Raw genomic sequence first — 23,390 nt, forward strand, 5'->3', positions numbered from 1 at the left:
ATAGAATTGGCGCCAAAAGATCAACAGCTCGTTTCAAATTTGAAAAGCCCACTAACATGTAGAAAAGTGCGCTAAGTTTTACAGGTGAAAATGCGTTGATTTGTCTATCGATTACAGAAGTGTAGTGCCTGCAATCTCACTTTGCCCCCTTCCCTCCTCTACGGCTGAAAAAAAACGCTCATGGGTATTTAATATTGTCTCTCTCTCTGGAGGCAGAGAACAAAGCCTGTCTATGAACGTACTCGTGAACAAAACGCAGAGGAAAATAGGCCGCTCAGTAGTGTTTGCTATATCGACTGTGCTTATTGCACTGGGTCAATTCAGCTCTTCCTGATGCAGTAAGATTCTGTAATTCCATTTTTTAAATATTAGAATCAGTCTGACCACTATGGCACAGACAGTCGCACACAGGGCAGCTTACACCTTAAAAAGGTATTAGCAGTTGTTCAAGTTCACTTGAGATTGTAACATTTAGATGTTCTACGATTTACATTTGTAAAAACTGAAACCAACATGGTCATTGTAAAAGATTAGAGATTAAGAAACAATCCAGGTTTTTTTTTGAATATATGGTTTCAGTTACATCACACTATAAACTTTTCCGAACACGTCCATATTTTATGATCTTATATTCTACATGATGAAAGCTCCGAAAGCTAGTGCACACAAATAAACCTGTTGATTTTTAACTCTGTACACCTCAGTCCAACACCAGCTTGTCCAAACCACAGGTTTTCAATAACAAGGCGATAGTGGTTGGCTGATGTCAGGTACAAAGTTCAACCTTCTCCACCTTAAAACTAAAATAAATCCGACAGAAATGACAGTGTAACTCCTTTCACAGATGCTGTGAGTGGCTATGAAATGAGCCTTTCGGTTGTCAGATTCAAGGATGGTCTCTTCATTTTTTCAGCAGATCCAGCAGCGGAAGTTTGCTTGGGCAGCAGCACGGCCTGGATATTAGGCAGCACCCCGCCCTGAGCGATGGTCACCCCTCCCAGCAGCTTGTTGAGCTCCTCGTCGTTGCGCACGGCCAGCTGCAGGTGCCTGGGGATGATGCGGGTCTTCTTGTTGTCCCGGGCCGCGTTGCCGGCCAGCTCCAGGATTTCAGCCGTCAGATACTCCAGCACCGCAGGAGCCACCCAAACTCCCCGAAAGAGAGCGGAGACCTGAGGACGGGGAGAGCAGCACATACCGGTTATCGGTAGTGTTGTCGGTTATTTCACATATATCGTGACAATTTACTAATACCGTGTTCTGCGGTACGGTAGAGAGCATTCAGAGTGGACGGTTCACCGTGGCCAATGATTTTATAATTGTAAGTATTCCTACAGTGTAGGTAAGAGGCTATTAGGCCAATCGAGACTATTGTTCTGCAATCTGTAATTGTAAGATGCAGTAGCACCATTAGGCCATTCTGCCCATCCAGTTTGTTCTGCTATTCGATCATGGCTGATCGTTTTCAAACTTATTTTGGTGCCTGCTCCTCGTAACCATCTGCCCGTTCACGCAGCGATTACAAATTGTCTTCGGGCAAGTAATAACCCCGGATGAAATAAAGATGTATTGATTAAGTGTGGTTCTGTAATTTTATCGGTGTGCACTGTATTACCTTTTAAGATGTTTCAATTGGCGGACCTTCGATTGATTCACGGCGCATATAAGTTTGGTTGCTCTTCCACAGAAAGCAGGAAGCGATAGGGGACATTAGTTAAAAACAAAAACCACATACAGCGACAGTGAATTTGCAACTAATGTGATCTCCATTCAGGGATTGCGGAATTTATGAAAAAATATAATAATAAGAAATGTGATTTAAACATCAAATTTTGGTATTGGGTTAGATATTTCCGGAGAAACCCCATCTCCTCAGTGACAGGAGAGAAAGGGAAAAAAATGGCGCCAAGAGACCAATGACTTATTTTCAAATTTGAAAATGCCCGCCATCACGTATAAAAGAGCAACAGGTTTTACAGAGGAGAAAGCATGAGCCCAGAGGCAGGGGATAAAAAAGTGGATATGAAGCGCAGAGGGTCAGAATTATAATGATCATTATCTGAATATTGTATTGATCATTTGATGTCTTCCTACTCAGCTGCTAGTGACGTACAGGAGCTCTCTCTTTTGTCTTTCTCCAGGCAAATATTTGATGGATCAATCCAAGGGTGACCAGCTGCTTTTCACAATCAGCAGGTATGTTACCTCTGACAGAGTGGAGGATGTCCTTTCCACTGTCTGAGTGGATTGAGTCAGACACACATTGAGCTCAAATTCCAGAAGTACACATTCAATCCAAGAGTTAAACACAACTGACGATATATAAATCTATATTATTTCACCCTGTTCTGAATGCATACCGCCTCGTGACAGTAAATTCCATTATTCAAAGCCAATTATCATTCAGAAGATTAGAAGCAGGTTAGACTGTATGCTTGTAATAAATATGCATTTGAGCTGCATTAAATCCATATGTAGAATATGCATTTTTAAAGTTATAATTAAGAATCAATTATGCTGTTACATTGTTATAACAAGTGTATATGAAGTTGATATTGAGGGCAGATATAGAAGCAAAGTTGGATATTGAGTAACTGAGCAGGACAAGTTTATTCTTTTGATAAATAGGTGTTCTGTACAAAGACAATAATCAAACAATGTAAATTCCAACTGAACCTCTTGGGTCAAGCCTAATCTACAGAGGATGCTTCCAGAGAGATGCTTAAAGCCCATTCACACACGTGCATACACATCTGTCTCTGTCTATCTGTCTTTCAGCCTGGTGTTGACGAAAATACACTTTATCCACACTCCCATTCTGGTTGAGAGCCTGAGTAATGCAGAAGCATTTCCTGAATTTTTAAATGTATGAAGCACTGATTGATAAGACATTAAACCCACCTCATAAAGTGCATCAGATCTGCAGGACTGGAAACACAAAGAGACATACAGACAATGTCAGTGTGATATAGACCAGTACCACTCTTCAAAGTGATACAGATTGGCAGCACAACAGAAAACTCACTCTCACTCAGCCAGTTAATAGTTAAAGGGAGAAAAATACAATTTAGGCCAACAAGTACTTCCAAATATGGACAGTCATCAATTGACTGACCAAATTATTAATTGCTTCAGAGGATGTTAGTGTGAGATGTTACATTACTGCAGTGCCCAGCAGCAACTGACAAAGGCACACACAAAATGTAAAAATAAAATTGAGATTAAATACAGTAAAATTCAAATTCTTGGCAAAGATAAGTATTGAACCAATATTAATCCCTCAATCACACAGGTTTAGCGAATATTGAACTGGTTTATCCTACACCCTGACTGAAAAAAAACACAACTGAACATAGAAAGAGAATGACATCCATATACTCGACTCGTCACTGCACACCAAGCAAAACTGATACTATAGGTATTCAAAGGCTGATAACTGCAGAACTAATCTCAAATTGGCATTTATACTGAGACACTGGCAGTGAGTGGATGAGGTTCAGAATCCTAAACAGTTATTGGAAACTAGTATGAAAAACAGATGAAAATAGAATGTCCCAGCACAGACACAACAGGCTGAATGGCCATAACAATTCTGTGAATAAGTCATAAATCACAAAATGCATAAGAGTTTAAGGCCCAATCACAACACCCTAAAAGCTGCTATCACAGATTGAATCACAGTCACAGAGAACTTGTTTTTTCTAATTCAGTCATGGAATGGGGGCATCCGTGGCTAGGCCAACATTTGTTGCCCATCCCCAACTACCCATGCAGTACTTTGGAGTCAACCACATTGATGTGTGTTTGCAGTAACATGTAGGCCAGACAAGGTAAGGTTGGCAGTTTCCTTCCTTCAAGCACATTAGTGAACCAGATGAGTTTTTCTGGCAATCAACAATAGATTCATGGACATCATTAGATTCTTAGAATATTATTGGCTGTCAGAGAATTGACAACTTTGATATATAAGAGTTGAACATGACTGGAACTCATTGAGAACTTCTCTCTCACAGTCACACAGCAGAAACTGGCATATATAGATCAGTTCCTAAATTCACACATGGACACAGCAGAAATTGACATATATATATCAAGTCCTAAACTCTCGCATGGACACAACTGAAACTGACAGTCATCGATTGATATCTGCTCTCACAATATTCACATTGCAGAAACTGAAAGGGAGAGAACAATAATCATGCACACACACATGACAGGTACAGGTTGATAACTAGACTAACAGATTTGCATAGCAAAACCTGACAGGTACAGTATGATAAATGAATTTACATATTTATAAACACGAAGTTGGTAGACACAAATTAGTAACTGCACTCTCAGATGCACAGAGCAGAATCTGACAGGGACAGGTTGGTTAATAACTCACACATGCAGGTGGTAGTAAATTTCGGAGGAAGATTGATAACTACACTCATATTCACAAAGCAGAAACTGACAGGAATAGATTGATTATGCTCCCAATTTCAAATCACCTAAACTAACGTGTATACTTTGATAACAAACACTCACATATTCACAGAGAAGAAACTGACAGGCAGAGATTGATAACAAAACAAAGATTAGTGGAAAATTCACAGGACTGGCAGCATTTCAGGCAGAGTGACCGGTCCTCAGGACTGATAGTGGCAAGGAAAATGCGCAAAATGTGCTCAACTCTGTGTTGAGGAAACTGAACGCAGAGTGGGTGTCCACTTTGCAGAACACCTACATTCTATCCAGACAAAAAGACCCTGAGCTTCCAGTTGCCTGTCACTTCAACACATCACTCTGTTCCCTGGCCAACATTTCTGTCTCAGGCTCGCTACAGTGCTCTAGTGAAGCTCAGTGCACACTTGAAGAACAGCATCTCATTTTCTGCTTGGGAACTCTACAGCCTTCTGGACTCAGTATTGAGTTCTTCAACTTTAGGGCTTCAGCTCTCCCATGTTATTACCCAAAACTCCACACATCCAGTCTTGTTAACATATAGTCTGCTGTTATACACCACCAATTGTGAGCCACTAACAGACCCTATTAATAGGCTATTCACCCTCTTAGTCTGACAGTTATCCGCTCCTTTCTCTGTTCTACTGTTCTTCTCTTTCTTTGGACTCTATCTCCATCTATCTTTTACTTGTCACCCTTCCACCCACCCTATCTTCTGTATAAAAACTAATATTTTCCTAGCTACAACCAGAAAATACAGAATTTTGAATACACCACCAAGCAACTCAAGAACAGCTTCCCTGCTGTTATCAGACTTTTGAATGTACTGTTCATATTTTAAGGTGAAAGTGGGTACTGCAGATGCTGGAGATTAGAGTCACAATTAGAGTAGTGCTGGAAAAGCACAGCAGGATAGGCAGAATCCAAGGAGCAGAAAAATTGATGTTTTGGGCATTCCTGATGAAAGGCTTTTGTCCGAAACGTCAATGTTTCTGCTCCTCGGATGCTGCCTGACCTGCTGTGCTTTCCCAGCACCACTCTAATCTCGTTCAAATTTTAATGTTAATCTCTCTCTCTTTGCAGCTTTAATACTGTATTACAGATTCTGCTCTATTACCCTGATGCATTTTGTATGATATTATCTGCCTGTAAAGCACACAAAACAATACTTTCCATTGTTTTCAGTGCATGTGAGAATAATAAATCAGATCAAATGAAATGGATAACTACACTCACATATTCAAACAGCAGAATCTGAGAGGCACGGGTTCATAACTACAGTCACACAAAGATGAATAAATACATTCAAACACTGACATTACAGAGCCTGAGAGGGAAAGATTGATAATTAAACTCTCACATTCGCAAAGCTGAAACTGATAGCGACAGGTGAAAACTCAGCTCACACATTCACATCGTAAAAACTGGAAGGATTGACAATTACACAAACAAAGTCACCAAGCAGAAACTGACAGCTACAGATTGACATCTATATTTGTGTATTCACACAGCAGAGTCAGAAAGATACAGATTGACAGTTACAATCACTTTGACAAAGAAGAAATTGACAGGTAGAGAATGATAACTGTACTCCCACATTCACATCACTGAAACTGATAGCTACAGTTTGATTAATACACCCACATTCACAGAGCAGAAGCTGATGGGGACTGATCAATAACTGTATTCACATCTTGACAGGGAAGAAACTGACATGGACAGATTGGTATCTACACTGTCACATTGACATAGTAGAAACAGATTGACAATGACACTCTGGTGTCAAATAGCAAAACCTGAATGATACTGTTTGATATTGATATAGATATAGATATAGATATAGAATATCGATATAGAATAAACTTACAGGTAGAGATCAATATCTACATTCTCACAGAATAAACTGATGGGAACAAATTGATAACTGCATTTAATATTCATACAGCGGAAACTGACAGGTAGAGACTAATATCAAAACTCGCATTCTCATAGCTGAGACTGACAGGTTCAGGTTGATAACTACACTCTCAGATACACAGCAGAAACTGTTCGGGAAAGCTTGGTAAGTAACACACATATTCGCTGGGCAGAAACTGACAGGTATATATTGATAACTAAACTTGCAAATCCACATCAGAGAAACACATAGGGACTGATTCTATTTATTGAAAATATATGACATGTATTTATCAACCAGTCCCTGTAGTTTCCTCCATGTGGATACATGAGTTCAGTTATCAATCTGCACTGTGGTTTATGCTATGTGAATGTGTGAGTGTAGTTATCAGTCTTTCCCTATTTGTCTCTGTGATTAGAAAATGTAAATATATTTACCAGAGAGTGACAGGGACAGATTCATAACTGCATTCACTTGCATATTTGCATAGATTATATGGATTGATAATTACAGTTTGATAATTACACTCAGATATTCACAGAGCAGCATTTAACAGGTACATGTTGATAATTGTCTTCACACACTTACTGAGCAGGAACTGACAGCTATGGATAGATAAGGAAACCTTCATATCCAGACACTTCCTAACATCAGATTATCCCATTTGTCGAGGTGTTGTTCGTATCTGTTTCTCAGTAAATTGGTAAAGTTTCTTTGATACAATCACTAAAGAGCAGCTCAGGCCAAGAGGAGAATCAGTCCTGTGGTCCTGTTGGAATTGCTGTCTTGAAGGAAAAACAGCCTAATGGTTATTAAATTATTACATTGTCTGTAAATCAACATTAAGTCAATGTCTCTTCTGTGTTCCTCCAGACAATTACTTGAAGGACCAAGACAGTGTTATATGTCCTTGGCACGAAGCCAAGTGTGATCAGTTTCTTCTAACAAACAGCAGTTATGTTACTTCAGTCAGACTGAAGAACATCTTTTCCATAGTCACAGAGCAGATTGAATTAGACACACACTGACTCAATTTCCAGAAAGAAATTTTCAAATCAAGAGTCAACTACCTCAGACGAATTACAATTTTTTTCTCTCTCTCCATTCTTTATGTAAATCACCCCATTTGCCAATAATTGTTATAATTCACAGCCATAGAGTTATAGAGGTGTAGAGCACAGAAACAGACCTTTCGGTCTGACTCATCCATGCCAACCAGATATTGGAAACTAATCATGTCACATTTGGCAGCACTAGTGCCATTTATCAGCACTTGGCCTATATCCCTCTAAACCATTCCTATTCATGTCACATCTACAAGCCTTTTAAATGTTGGAATTGTTCCAGCCTCCACCACGTCCTCTGACAGCTCATTCCATACACACACCACCACCAGCATGAAAATGTTTCCCCTTAGATCCTTTTTAAATCTTGCCCCTCTCACCCGAAACTTACGCCATCTACTCAGGAAAAATCAGCATTGTGGGAGAGGCATAATCGCGCATGCTCTGTTTTTGCAATGATTCCCAGAAACAGAAGAGGAGAACTAGGAAGACGGCTGAAAAGCAGGATGTCCAGAGTGGTTATCTCCGGTTTGCTTCCAGTTCCTTGGGCTGGAGAGGCCAGGAACAGGGAGATAATGGACTTGGCTGGGGAACTGGTGCAGGAAGCAAGGATTTAATTTCTTGGATCACTGGGGTATGTTTTGTGGTAAACATAAATTATACAAAAAAGATGGTTTGCACCTTAATAGGTTGGGGACCAGCATTTTAGTAGGCAGGTTTGTTACTGCAACACAGCTGCATTTAAACTAAATAGCAGGGGGAAAGGGACAAACTGGAAGTTTAAGAAGGAAATTGAAGGGAAAATTAGAACAAGGGAAGTCAAGAAAGACAACGGTATCAATGAAGCAGAAGACTCAAAAAGGGATTATGCCGTAAGGTTGAGTGAAATAGGGGTTGATAGGAAGGGTGAGGGCAGTAACAAATTGAAAATACTATATATGAATGCACGAAGTATTAGAAATAAGATGGATGAGCTTGAGGCCCTTTTGGAAATTGGCAGATACGATATTGTGGGGATAACTGAGACGTGGCTTCAAGTGGACAGGGCCTGGGAAATGAATATTCAAGGCTATACGTGCTATTGTAAGGACAGACTGATGGGCAGAGGGAGTGGGGTGGCCCTGTTGGTAAAGGATGATATTCAGTCCCTTGCGCGGGGGGATCTAGAATCAAGGGATGTAGAGTCAGTATGGATAGAGCTGAGAAATTCTAAGGGGTAGAAAGACCCTCTTGGGAGTTATCTACAGGCCCTGAAACAGTAGTATGGATGTAGAGTGTAAGTTGAATAAGGAGCTGAAATTGGCCTGTCGCAAAGATGTTACTACAGTTGTTATAGGGGATTTCAACATGCAGGTAGACTGGGAGAATCAGGATGGTATTGGACCTCAAGAAAGAGACTTTGTGGAGTGCCTCCAAGATGGATTCTTAGAACAGCAGGTGCTGGAGCCTACCAGGGAGAAGGCAATTCTGGATCTGGTGTTGTGCAACGAACCAGAATTGATCAGGGACCTCGATATGAAGGAGCCATTGGGAGGTAGTGATCATAATACAATAAGCTTCAATCTGCAATTTGAAAGTGAGCGGGTAGAATCAGTAGTGACAATATTTCAGTTGAATAAAGGGAACTATGGAGCTATGAGGGAGGAGCTGGCCACAGTTCAATGGTGCAATACCTTAGCAGGGATGACAGTGGAGGAACAATGGCAGATATTTCTGAGCATAATGCAGAAGATGCAGGATCAGTTCATTCCAAAAAGGAAGAAAGATCCTATGAGGAGGCAGGGGTGGCCGTGGCTGACGAGGGAAGTTAAGAAGCATATAAAGTCAAAAGAGAAAAAGTATAACATAGCAAAGATGAGTGGGAAAATGGAGGACTGGGAAGCTTTTAAAGAACAACAAAGGATTACTAAGAAGGAAATATGCAGAGAAAAAATGAGGTACAAAGGTAAACTGGCCAAACAAAAGGAGGATAGTAAAAGCTTTTTTAGGTATGTGAAAAGGAAAAAAATGGTTAAGACTAAAATTGGGCCCTTGAAGACAGAAACAGGGGAATATATTATGGGAAGCAAAGAAATGGCAGAAGAGTTGAATTGGTACTTCAGATCTGTGTTCACTGGGGAAGACACAAGCAATCTCCCAGAGGTAACAGGACTGAAGGACCTGAACTGAAGGGATTTTATATTTGCCAGGAATTGGTGTTGGAGAGACTGTTAGGTCTGAAGGCTGATAAGTCCCTGGGGCCTGATGGTCTACATCCCAGGGTACTGAAGGAGGTGGCTCTAGAAATTGTGGATACGTTGGTGATTATTTTCCAGAGTTCGATAGATTCAGGATCAGTTCCTGCGGATTGGAGGGTGGCTAATGTTGTACCACTTTTTAAGTAAGGTAGGAGTGAGAAAGCAGGAAATTATAGACCAGTTAGTCTGACCTCAGTGGTGGGAAAGGTGCTGGAGTATATTATAAAGGAAGAAATTACGACACTTCTGGATAGTAGTAACAGGATAGAACAGAGACAGCATGGATTTATGAAGGGGAAATCATGCTTGACTAATCTTCTGGAATTTTTTGAGGATGTAACTCTGAAGATGGACAAGGGAGATCCAGTGGATGGAGTGTACCTGGACTTTCAGAAAGCCTTTAATGAAATCCCACATAGGAGATTCGTGAGCAAAATTAGGGTGCATGGTATTGGGGGCAAAGTACTGATTTGGATTGAAAATTTGCTGGTTGACAGGAAACAAAGAATAGTATTAAACGACTCCCTTTCGGAATGGCAGGCAGTGACCAGTGGGGTACCGCAGGGATCAGTACTGGGACCGCAGCTTTTTACAATATATATTAATGATATAGAAGATGATATTAATAGTAACATTAGCAATTTGCTGATGATACAAAGCTGGGTGGCAGGGTGAAATGTGAGGAGGATGTTAGGAGATTATAGGGTGACCTGGACAGTTTGGTGAGTGGACATATGCATGGCAGATGCAGTTTAATATGGATAAATGTATGGTTATCCACTTTGGTGGCAAGAACCGGAAGACAGATTACTACCTAAATGGAGTCAAGTTAGGTAAAGGGGAAGTACAAAGAGATCTGGGTTGAAGGCAAGCATGCAGATACAGCAGGTAGTGAAGAAAGCTAATAGCATGCTGGCCTTCATAACAGTGGGGATTGAGTATAGAAGCAAAGAGGTTCTTCTGCAGCTGTACAGGGCCCTGGTGAGACCACACCTGGAATATTGTGTGCAGTTCTGGTCTCCAAATTTGAGGAAAGACATTCTGGCTATTGAGGGAGTGCAGCGTAGGTTTACGAGGTCAATTCCTGGAATGGCGGGACTATCTTATGTTAAAAGATTGGAGCGACTGGGCTTGTATACCCTTGAGTTTAGAAGACTGAGAGGGGATCTGATTGAGACATATAAGATTATTAAAGGATTGGACACTCTGGAGGCAGGAAACATGTTTCCGCTGATGGGTGAGTCCCGAACCAGAGGACACAGCTTAAAAATAAGAGGTAGGCCATTTAGGACAGAGATGAGGAGAAACTTCTTCACCCAGAGAGTGGTCAGTGTGTGGAATGCTCTGCCCCAGAAGGCAGTGGAGGCCCAATCTCTCGATTCATTTAAGAAAGAGTTAGATAGAGCTCTCAAGGGCAGTGGAATCAAGGGTTATGAAGATAAGGCAGGAACAGGATACTGATTGAGGATGATCAGCCATGATCATAATGAATGGTGGTGCAGGCTCGAAGGGCAGACTGGCCTACTCCTGCACCTTTTGTCTCTTGTCTATTAAACAAACATCAATTGGTCATTTCCCCAATTCCCTTTTCTCCCAGTTTGACCAAAGGAACTGGGGCTGTGGGGAGAAAGAGCAGGAAATGTTTCAAACTGGGACGTTGCCCCTTTATGAAGATCCATTGGTGCTCATTCCCGGGTCATGTTAATAACTCCTCCCTCCGGCTCTCTCACAATCTGATCAGGGAGTGGAGAAGCTGGCGGGCACTCGGTCCATCCCCTGCATTCCCCCATTCGATAACATCACGTCTGATTGAATGTTAACTGTGGTATTTAATCCTGCTGGCCCCTCATCCACAAATATTAACCTCTTGCCCAAAGTAACATCGAGAGAGATGGAATAAGTGGAGCATTCTTACGAAGGCAGAAAATAACTGATGGAGAGAGTCTTGAATCACAGTGTCAGAGCTTATTTCTGGGTCAGGAGGCCCGTGCAAAAATCAGACCAGGTCAGCAACAACATTTCTGGAACTCGATTTAGTTTGTCGTGGATGATACATTTTAGTGTTAGGTATGCTGCAGACAGAAACCTTGTAATGTATTGTATGCCACAACGAGAGACCCCAGCTGTTTTTGTTTATTCACTCCTGGATGTCGCTGGCTGAGCCTAGCATTTATTCTCCATCCCTTTGAGAAGGCAGTGTTGAGCCACCTTCTGGAACAGCTGTTGTCCCTGTGCTGCCCACAATGCCATGAGCACGGAGTTCCAGGGTCTTGATCCAGTGACAGCGAAAGAAAGCGGTTTTATTTCCAAGTCAGCATGATGAGTGCCTTGGATGGGAGCTTGTCCGATATCAAGGCGGTGTTCCCTGACATCAGCTGCCTTTATCCTTTTAGATGGAAGTAGTCGCAATTTGGAAGGTCCTCCTTTTACAAATTACAAAACTCGAATCTCTTTGTCAGCGGCACAGACAGACGTCTCTCCGGCCAACAGCGAGAAATCAGAATAGTGTGTTGCCTCCCTGGTGATAGGATCAACGATATCTCGGAGAGAATGTACGATATTCACAAAGGGGAGTACACATTGGAACTAACTACGTAGGAAGAGAAAGGGTTGAGATTCCGAAGGAAGAATAAGGAAGAGAGAAATTAGAAAGGAGATCCACTCCGGTAGTAATATTTAGATTACTCTCGCTGTTACGAGCGAGTGAGGGAAGGAATAGGATGATAGAGCAGAGGAATGCCCAACTCAGGAGCTGGTGCAGGGGAGAGGGGTTCCCATTGTTGGATCATGGAATCTCTTCTGGGGATGAAATGACCGGTATAAAAAAGAAGCATTGCACCCGAATTGGAAGGGATCTAATATACTGGTAGGGACATTTCCTTGAGCTGCTGGGGAGGGGTCAAACTGGTAAGGTGTTGGGGTGTGGGGAGGTCAGTGAGAACCAGGGAGATAGTGAACAAAGGGATCTATCTGAGACTGTTAAAAATCACACAACACCAGGTTATATTCCAACAGGTTTAATTGGAAGCACACTAGCTTTCGGAGCGACGCTCCTTCATCAGGTGAAGGAGCGTCGCTCCGAAGGCTAGTGTGCTTCCAATTAAACCTGTTGGACTATAACCTGGTGTTGTGTGATTTTTAACTTTGTACATCCCAGTCCAACACCGGCATCTCGGAATCAATCTGAGACTAGTAATCGGTAAGTCAAATAACCCAGGACAGATAGGAAAATAGCAGAGTATGAGATAGGATTGATCACTTAAACTGCATTTATTTCAATGCAAGAGGCCTAACAGGGAAGGAGGAGGAACTCTGGGCATAGTAAGGAAAATGGGATTGGAATTGGAATTTCATAGCAATTACAGAGACATGGTTTGGGGATGACACAACTGGCAGCTTAATGTTCCAGGAATCAAATGTTACAGGAAGGATGGGAGGGAAGGGTCAGCAAGAGAAAATGGGGAGTGACATAGAGACATAGACATAGAAAAGTACAGCACAGAACAGGCCCTTAGGCCCACAATATTGTGCCGAGACTTAATCCCAATGTAAAATATAGTAACTTAACCTATGCACCCCTCAACTCACTGCTATTCATGTGCATTTCCAGCAGTCGCTTAAATGTCCCCAATGACTTTGCTTCCACCATCTCAGCTGGCAACACTGTCCATGCATTCACAAATCTCTGCATACATGTTTGGTAAGAGACAACATCACACCTTTACTTAGGGAGGATTTCCCTGGGCTTATATCCATGGAAATTATTTGGGTGAAACTGAGAAATAAGAAAGGGTTTGATCTCCTTTTTGGGATTGGACTGCAGACACCCAACAGTCAACAGGAAATTGAGAAACAAATTTGTCAGGAGATCTTAGATCTGCAGGAATAATGGTGTGGTTATGGTGAGGAATTTTGACATTCCAAACATGGATTAAGGCTGCTATATTGTTAATGGTTTAGACAGAGAGGAATTTCTTAAGTGTGTACAAGAAAACTTTCTGATTCAGTATGTGAATGTACCTTCTAAACAAGGTGCAAAACTTGATCTACTCTTATGATATAATGATGTGTCAGTGGATGAGCACTTTGGGGTCAGGGACCATAATTTTATTAGTTTTAAAACTGATGGAAAAGGATAGACCAGATCTAAAAGTAAAATTTCTAATTTGGAGGAAGGCCAATTTTGAGAGTATTGTGCAAGAACTTTCAAATGTTGAATGAGGGCACAGTTGTTTACAGGCAAAGGGATGGCTGGAAACTGGGAAGCCTTCAAAAATGAGAAAACAAATGCTCAGAAACAGTACGTTCCTGTTAAAGTGAAAGGCATAACTGGTAGGTGTAGGAAATGTTGCATGAGAAAAGAAGTTGAGGTTTTGGTCCAAATAAGAAGGAAGCATATGTTAGTTAAATACAGCAGAGGTTGAGTGAATCCTTCGAAGAGTATAAAGGCAGTAGGGATATACTTAAGAAGAAAATCAGGAGGGCAAAAAGGGACATAAATACTATTTGCCAAAGCTATCTTATGAGAAGACAAATACATTGTATAAATACATGAAGGTCAAAAGGGTAACCAGGGAAAGAATAGGGCTCAGCAAAGATTAGCAAGGCAGCCTCTGTGTGGAACAACAGGAAATGTGGAAGATACTAAGTGAGTGCTTACTGAGGAGAAGGAAATGGAAGATACAGAATGTGGGGAAACATGGTGACATCTTGAAAAATGTCCATAATACACAGGAGGTGCTGCTGGATGTTTTTAAACAGAAAAGGTGGATAAAGCACGAGCACCCAATCAGGTGTACCCTGGAACATGATGATAAGCTAGGGAAGTGCTTGTTGGGCCCCTTGCTGAGTTATTTGTATCATGCATAGTCACAGGTGAAGTGCAAAAAGACTGGAGGCTGGCTAACATGGTGCCATTATTTAAGAAAGGTGGTAAGTTAAAGCCAGGGAACTATTGAACAGTGAGCGTAACATCGACAGTAGTAAAACAGTTGAGGGGATTGTGAGAGACAGGATTTACATCTTTTTGAAAGATTGATTAGAGGTAGTCATCATGGCTTTCTGTGTGGGAAGTCATGTATCATTAACTCGACTGAGGTTTTTTGAATTGGTAAGGAGCAGGACTGATGAGGGCAAAGTGGTGGATGTGATCTCTATGGCCTTCAGTAAGGCGTTTGACAAGGTTTCCCATGGGAAATTGGTTAGCAAGATTGGATCACATGGAGTAGAAGGAGAACTAGCCATTTGGATTCAGAACTTGTTCAAAGGTAGAAGACAGAGGATGGTGGTGGAGGGATGCTTTTCAGACTGGAGGCTTGTGACAAGTGATGTGCTTCAAGGATCACTGCAGGGTCCATTGCTTTTCATCATTTATATAAATGATTTTAATTAAAAAATGACAGACCACCAGGTTATATTCCAACAGTTTTATTTGGAAGTACAAACTTTCAGAGTGCTGCTCCTCCATCAGGTGTCTATATTTAGAAAACTTGTACTTCCAAGTAAACCTGTTGGACTATAACCTGGTGGTTTGTCATTTTTAACTTTGCATACCCCAGTCCAGTACCAGCACCTCCACATTATTATGAATGATTTGGATGTGAGGTTGCAGGTATTGTTAGTAAGTTTGCAGATTACACAAAATTTGGAGGTGTACTAAATAGCAAAGAAGGCTACCTCAGAATATAGCAGGATCTCGATCAGATGGGCCACTGGACCCAGGAGTGGCACATTGAGTTCAATTTAAATCAATATGAGGTGCTGCAATTTGGAAAGACAAATCAGGGCAGGACCTTCACACTGCATATTAAGGTCCTGTGGAATGTTGCTGAACAAAGAGACCTTGGAATGCAGGTTCGTTATTGCTTGGAAGTGGAGTTATAGTTAGATAAGATAGCAAAGAAGGCAATTGATATGTTTTCCTTTACTGGTCTGACCTTTGAGTATGTGACTTAGGAGAACACGTTGTGGGTGTACAGAACATTGTTTATGCCACATTTGGAGTATTAGGTGCAATTCTGGTCTCTCTCCTATAGAAAGGATGTTGTGAAACTTGAAACGGCTATTCAAGATAGTTTTTGGTCCAAAGAAGAGGCCTACAATTTAGGAAGAAATATAGCCACAGACATGAAGGCTGCAAACAGATCCAAATTCAGCAAATGGACAGGGAAAAGGGATTTGACTAACAAAGAGCAAATGAAAAAAACAGTAATGTTGCAGAAGCCATTAAAAACAAAAGCAACTATTAAAGCACCAGTAAATATGTAAAGAGAGAAAGGAACATAAATAGGTTGGTAAAGAGGACATAAAACAGGGGAGGAAATGAGGACTGCAGATGCTGGAGATCAGAGCTTAAAAATGTGTTGCTGGAAAAGCGCAGCAGGTCAGGCAGCATCAAAGGAGAAGGAGAATCGACGTTTTGGGCATAATGCCCGAAACGTCGATTCTCCTTCTCCTTTGATGCTGCCTGACCTGCTGCGCTTTTCCAGCAACACATTTTAAAGCATAAAACAGGGGAGTTCAACATGGGGAACGAAAATGTCTCAAAAATCACTAACATACCGTTGTTTTCTGTTCAGAAATGTTCACACAACTAACCGAGTAGTTAATGTTGGGGTATTCGGTGAGAGGGAAAAACTGAACCAAATCAGTATTATTTGGGAAATGATGTTGGGACAGTGGATAGGATTGAGCGTTGTGAAACAGCAGGTCTTGATCATCTATGTCCCAGAGTATTTAATGTAGTGGGCTGAGTAATTGTGGATGCAGTGGTGCTCATGTTCCGAGATTCTATAGGCTCTGCAATAATTTACATAGACGGGGCTAGCTAGAGTAATCAATCCAACGGAAAATGGAGGTAAGTATAAAATTGAGAAATATAGACCAGTCAGCCTGTAGGGAAAAATCAAAATGAAAGCTTCAGTTGTGAAGCATTTGACAAAACAATATTCAGGATCTGCTAGAATCAGCATGGACATGAAGGACCTATTCCAGTGCACACTGTTCTGTCTTCTAAGCTTGTCAAACTGACTGGCCATCTTTGAGGATGTAAACAGGAGAGCTGATGAGAGTGTAACAGTTACTGAGAAGAAAAACTGCAACTAAATCCCTGGACACCGCAGCAAAGGTTGAAAGGAGGAGAAATTCTATCCTTCCACACTTACATTTGGTGATATTTCTGGCGTGTGACTGTGTAAATGTGAATATTGTGTCAGAGAGGCTGTCGGAAAAGAGCGGATGGTTAGTGTTCGCCAATATTATGATATTTCCAAGTCTTATGTAACTCAAAAAGATTTTCAATTCAAGTTATCCCCCTGCTCCCCTTCTAAACCTCAAAGCTAGAGTTGAAAGCAATATATTTGTTAATTTCAAGATTTCGGTCGAAAGGTAGCGACAATGTCACCGTTCAGCTCAGAGCGCAATCAGCAAAATGCATTAAACTCGACAACAGAGCCGTCTATTCGAGTGAAAACTTTTCGGCCGCAAACCTTCCACTGTCAGGGTGAGGAAGGGCATGTGCCCGAAACGTCGAATCTTCTGTTCCCCAGATGCTGCCTGACCTGCTGTGCTGTTCCAGCAATAAAGTTTCAGCTGAGGAGCGATCGAGCCTGGCTCTCTGGAGATGCGGAATTTCAGAGAAATCGGAGAGTTTAGGCTTTTAGAGAAACACAGAGAGGCACCAAGAGCAGGGAGCTGACAGCAGGTTGTCCCTGCGCCGTCCGCTCGCTGCCTTGATGTTGCTCAGTGCCGCCCCCAGCAGCTCCATTGCTGACCCGGTTCAGACTGTCCCAGAGAGAGATTCAGCGCCGAGTTCTCAGCATGAGTGACGGCACAGCCGCCGAAACGGCTCCTCCAGCCTCCGCTCCCACCAAAGCTAAGGCTCCCAGGAAAAAAACACCCGGTCCCGGGTTGGGAGAGCTGATTCTGAAGGCTGTCGGGGATATGAAGGATCGCAAAGGGACGTCTCTGTCCGCTATAAAGATGGCGCTGGAGAGAAGCGGGATCGATGTGGAAAAGCGAAAGGTACAGATTAAGATGAGGTGCCTGGCGAACGGCTCCCTTGTTCTGGTCAAGGGCCAGGGCGTCTCCGGCTCCTTCAAACTCCCTAAGAATCCAGTCAAGGCAAAAGCGGGAAAGAAGGTGGGAACATCAGCAGACGCCAAGAAACCGGCCGTGAAGAAATCACCAGCATGAAGGCGACAGCAAAGAAATCCCAGGCCAAGAAAGCGACAGCCAAGAAATCCCCAGCCAAAAAAGCGAGCGGCAAGAAGACGGCACCGCCAAAGAAAGCGGTGAGCAAAGCAGCGACAAAGAAACGGACTCCCGTGAAGAAGGTGAAAAAGACCAAGGGCCCGAAAGCCTCCAAACCCCTCAGCAAACCGGCTAAAAGCAAGGCCAAGCCCAAAGCAAAAGTGACCAAGACAGCAGCAAAAAAATGAACCAGTCGGTGTAATATATAACCATCTTAACAGAGCCACCCACATCTCTCAGGAAAGAGCTTAACCTGGACGAGTGCAGACCTACCTTAGATATTAATTGATATGAATAACTCAAACACTCGTGACATGGTTCACGAAAGCTGAGACCTGTGAATGGGGAAGGTATCACATAGGGGAGGTTTATTGATCTCCATCTGGTTATTTCAATTCGCGACTTATAACTGTACCGAGTCACGAATGTGACATATTGTAGTATTTGTATTTCATTGACCCGTTCAGGAATGTTACTTTGTTCACTTTTGATTCTGAGACCCTGCGGATGTTTTCATGGCGTGTTCCTTCCATCTGCCTGTTACAGACAGTTCAAGCAGCAATTCCACATTGTCTTCGGGCTAATTACAATCTGGGGGTAACAAAAAATAACAGATAAAGAGAGAGTCTGTCCTTTTATCGGTGTATACTGCATTAGCTTTTAAGATGTTAAAATTGGCGGGGTTGTTTAGATTGACTCACGGCCGGTTGTTCCGTTTGTCTGGGCTGTTTTAAACCCCGCCTTTCCTCCTGCCTGTTACATACAGATCAGACAATGATCCTGCCTCCTGTCCGCGCTGACAGCTAACTAGGTTTTAAAGAATTACTATAAAATATAAAATTTTATCTTAGTTGCAGACGGATGGAGTTTTGCGTTTTAATGGTTAATTTAATTTCAGTGTTTGTGAGGGTAAATTCGGCAGGCATTTTGAAATTGACCAACTGTCATTTCACGTTATCCAATCATAACTCCAACAATTCTTTTCCTGCCTTTTCTGTGCCTTCCGGAGCTGTTTCTCTGTCGGTTGAGGGACAGGGCTGTATCCAATCGCAGTTCTAGGGCGGGCTCTCCATTCCCTTAAACAGGCAGCACCGCAGCACCCTCAGCATTGACAGCATCAGCCTGTGCGTGTGTTACAGCGCGTAGAAGAAAATGGCCAGAACCAAGCAGACAGCGCGCAAATCCACCGGAGGAAAAGCTCCCCGCAAGCAGCTGGCGACCAAAGCGGCCCGCAAGAGCGCTCCGGCCACGGGCGGAGTGAAGAAGCCTCATCGCTACAGGCCCGGCACGGTGGCTCTGCGGGAGATCCGCCGCTACCAGAAATCCACCGAGCTGCTGATCCGCAAACTGCCCTTCCAGCGCCTGGTGCGAGAGATCGCTCAGGACTTCAAGACCGACCTGCGCTTCCAGAGCTCGGCGGTGATGGCCCTGCAGGAGGCCAGCGAGGCTTACCTGGTGGGACTGTTTGAGGACACCAACCTGTGCGCCATCCACGCCAAGCGGGTCACCATCATGCCCAAAGACATCCAGCTGGCCCGCCGGATCCGCGGGGAGCGCGCCTAAAAGGAGCCTGGCCGGTCTTGCACATTCACCCCGAGAGAGAGAGAGAGAGAGAGAAACACAACGGCTCTTTTCAGAGCCACTAAACCATCCAGAGAGAGCGGGAAGCGATAGGGGATCTGAGAGCACGACATTAATTTGTTCTTTACGCACGATGTCAATTCTGTTGTTATTAAATATATTTAATAGCCGGGGGGAGTTAGATGGAAGACACACGGCTTTCACGGTAATTATTAGAACATTGCGATGAATGTTATGCAATTTTTACACAATATATTAGGTAGGGGAGAATTAATTCCGGATGAAATCTCTCCTCATTGTCTCCCTTGTTCCCACCAGCTGTAACTATATGATCATTGCTGAGAAAGCAGATGGGAAGAAATGACACCAAATCATCAACCGTTTTCTTTCAAATTTGAAAATCCCGCCACGATGTAGATCAGAGAAGGTCGTTTTACAGAAAACACTGCATTCGTACTTACTCGTTAGTTTGCTTTTCGTTTATAGTAATGCAATTCACACGATCTTTCTTTCGGGTAATGAGTCCAGAAGCTATTTAAAGGATTCGAGATTCTCTTCGGAGGGAAGGTTCAGACTCGATGGGCCGACTGCCCTCATTCAGTCTTGTCAAGATTTCATGACCGTTCTTGGCCGTGAGCACATTATTGCAAAAGCTCCACATGAACTATTCCAGTCCGGCAAATGTTCTGGTTTGATCTCGGTTCATTTCGAAAGCTTCTAGCCAACAGCAGAAAGCCTAATTTACATCATTCAATCATCATTCCCAACGGAACCCTCGCGGAGTTTTGGAAATTGAAAAAAAAATCAGTGTGAAATGTATCTGTGGGTCTGTAAGAAAAGGGGCACTTCTTTTGTTTCCCAGTGGTGACACTCAGAACTCACATCCCAACCAGGGCTTGCAGCTCCTGGAATAATCAAATATTAAGAGAGTAACTTGAGCAAATAGCAGCAAAGAGAAAAAAAAATGCACTGGTGTTTAATGTGCTCCCTGGAGGCAGGAAGAGAGGGCACGTTCTCTTGAAGCCAGCGCCAAATCATCAACAACTTTCCCATTTGAAAAGCCGGCCAATTTGCAAGCAACGGAGTACGTTTTGCATTGAAAAAGAGGACGTTGTTCAGAGGAGGATCCATCAATACTTGTTAATTGAGCATCGGAAGCTGAGGGGTGATTTTTACAGCTGCTTATAAAATCCTGAGTTGATAGGATGAAAAGCCAAGGTCTTTTTCCTTGGGTGGGGGAGCATAGATGACATAGGTTTAAGGTGAGGGGGGGGGGGGGGGAGGCAAAGATTTAAAAAATAACCAGAGGAGCAACTTTTTCATGCAGAGGGTGATGTGCATATGGAATGAGCTTCCAGAGGAAGTGATGAAGGTGGGAACAATTACAACATTTAAAAGGAGCCTGGAGCAGTAAATGAACGGGAAGGATTGAAAGGGATACATGCCAAGTTTAGAATCCAGAGAAGGTATATTCCTGTTAGGGTGAAAGGAAAAGCTGGTAGGTATAGGGAATGCTGGATGACTAAAGATATTAAAGGTTTGGTTAAGAAAAAGAAGGAAGCACATGTAAGGTATAGACAGGCTAGATGGAGTGAATCCTCAGAAAATTATAAAGGCAGTAGGGATATACTGAAGACGGAAATCAGGAGGGCACAAAGGGGACATGAGATAGCTTTGGCAAACAGAATTAAGGATGGTCCAAAGGGTTTTTACAAATACATCAAAGACAAAAGGGTAACTAGAGAGAGAACAGGGCCCCTCAAAGATCAACAAGGCAGCTTTTGTGTGGAGCTGCCAAAAATGGGGGAGACATTAATCGAGTATTTTGCATTAATATTTACTGTGGAAAAGAACAAAGAAGATATAGAATATAGGGAAATAGATGATGACATCTTGAAAATTACCCCTATTACAGAGGAGGAAGTGCTGGATGTCATGAAATGCAAAAAGGTAGATAAATCCCCAGGAGCTGATCAGGTGTACCCTAGAACTCTGTGGGAAGCTAGAGAACTGATTGCTGGACCTCTTGCTGAAATATTTTTTAGATTAGATTACATTACAGCATGGAAACAGGCCCTTCGGCCCAAAAAGTCCACATTTACCCCTTACCTAACACTACAGGCAATTTAGCATGGCTAATTCACCTGACCTGCACATCTTTATGACTTGTGGGAGGAAACCCGGAGCACCCGGAGGAAACCCACGCGGACACGGGGAGAACGTGCAAACTCCACACAGTCAGTCGCCTGAGGCAGGTATTGAACTCGGGTCTCTGGCGCTGTGAGGCAGCAGTGCTAACCACTGTGCCACCGTGCCGCCCACAATCGATAGTCACAGGTGAGGTGTCGGAAAACTGGAGGTTGGCTAATGTGGTGCTACTGTTTAAAAAGGGTGGTAAGGACAAGCCAGGGAACTATCAACCAGTGAGCCTGATGTCGGTGGTGGGCAAGTTGCTGGAAGGAATCCTGAGGTGCTGGATTCACATGTATTTGGAAAGGAAGGACTGATTAGGGATAGTCAACATGGCTTTGTGTGTGGGAAATGATGTCTCACAAACTTGATTGAGTTTTTTGAAGAAGTAACAAAGAGGTTTGATGAAGGCAGAATGGTAGATATGGTCTATATGGACTTCAGTAAGGCATTTGACAAGATTCCCCATGGAAGACTGGTTACCAAGGTTAGATGTCTTGGAATACAGGGAGAACTAGCCATTTGGATACAGAACTAGCTCAAAGGTAGAAGACAAAAGGTGGCAGTGGAGGGTTGTTTTTCAGACTGGAGGCCTGTGACCAAGTGGAGTGCCACAAACATTGTTGCTGGGTCCTCTACTTTTTGTCATTTACATAAATGATTTGGATGTGAGCATAAGAGATACAGTTAGTAAGTTTGCAGATGACACCAAAATTGGAGGTGTAGTGGACAACGAAGAAGGTTACCTCAGATTACAGCAGGATCTTGGCCAGATGGGCTGAGAAGTGGCAGATGGAGTTTAAGTCAGATAAATGCGAGGTGCTGCATTTTGGGAAAGCAAATCTTAGCAGGACTTATACACTTAATGGTAAGGTCCTAGGGAGTGTTGCTGAACAAAGAGCCCTTGGAATGCAGGTTCATAGCTCCTTGAAAGTGGAGTCACAGGTAGATAGGATAGTGAAGAAGGCATTTGGTAGGCTTTCTTTTATTGGTCAGAGTATTGAGTACAGGAGTTAGGAGGTCATTTTGTGGTTGTACAGGACATTGGTCAGGCCGCTGTTGGAATATTGTGTGCAGTTCTAGTCTCCTTCCTATCGGAAAGATGTTGTAAAACTTGAAAAGGGTGTTGCCAGGGTTGAAGGATTTGAGCTATAAGGAGAGGCTGAACAAGCTGAGGCTGTTTTCCCTGGAGCGTCAGAGGTTGAAGGTTGACCTTATAGAGGTTTATAAAATCATGAGGGGCATGGAGCATCAGGGAGTCCAGAACTAGAGAGTATAGGTTTAGGGTAAGAGGAGAAAGATATAAAAGAGACTTAAGGGGCAACTGTTTCACACAGAGGGTTGTACGTGTATGGAATGAGCTGCCAGAGTAAGTGGGGGAGGCTGGTATTGCAACATTCAAAAGCCATTTGGATCGGTGTATGAATAAGAAGTGTTTGGAGAGATTTGGGCCAGGTGCTGGCAGGTGAGACTAGATTGGGTTGGGATATCTGGCCTGCATGGAAGGTTTGGACTGAAGGGTCTGTTTCCATGCTGTACATCTATATTACTCAATTCTAGCAAATGAGATTTGACTAGTTTAGGGTACCCTTCAGCATGGACTAGTTGGATCAAAGGCTGTATGACTCTGCAACCTGAAAGTTACAGTTTGATAACTAGATTCTCATATATACACAGCAAACACTTGACAGGTGGCATATGATAAATGCAATTAAATAGTCATAAATC

The 23,390-nt window shown here is 42.8% G+C and overlaps 2 protein-coding genes across 2 annotated transcripts in view; both read left to right on the forward strand.

Annotated features, from left to right (window-relative positions):
* Positions 1-18,159, forward strand: part of LOC122544536 (histone H1-like) — a 193,967-nt gene extending 175,808 nt beyond the window's left edge. Inside the window, 3 exon segments of the mRNA XM_043683849.1 lie at positions 11,996-11,999; positions 17,520-17,840; positions 17,843-18,159. Coding sequence (XP_043539784.1) covers positions 11,996-11,999; positions 17,520-17,840; positions 17,843-18,079 — 562 coding nt within the window. The 3' untranslated portion in view covers positions 18,080-18,159.
* An 854-nt stretch (positions 18,160-19,013) lies between these two features.
* On the forward strand, positions 19,014-19,493 carry LOC122544562 (histone H3). Its single transcript, XM_043683878.1, has one exon. It carries the CDS (start codon positions 19,044-19,046, stop codon positions 19,452-19,454), a length of 411 nt encoding a protein of 136 aa, XP_043539813.1. The 5' UTR covers positions 19,014-19,043; the 3' UTR covers positions 19,455-19,493.
* The last annotated feature ends 3,897 nt before the right edge of the window (positions 19,494-23,390 follow it).

Source organism: Chiloscyllium plagiosum, chromosome 50 (genome assembly GCF_004010195.1).
Source record: "Chiloscyllium plagiosum isolate BGI_BamShark_2017 chromosome 50, ASM401019v2, whole genome shotgun sequence".
Classification (NCBI taxonomy): domain Eukaryota; kingdom Metazoa; phylum Chordata; class Chondrichthyes; order Orectolobiformes; family Hemiscylliidae; genus Chiloscyllium; species Chiloscyllium plagiosum.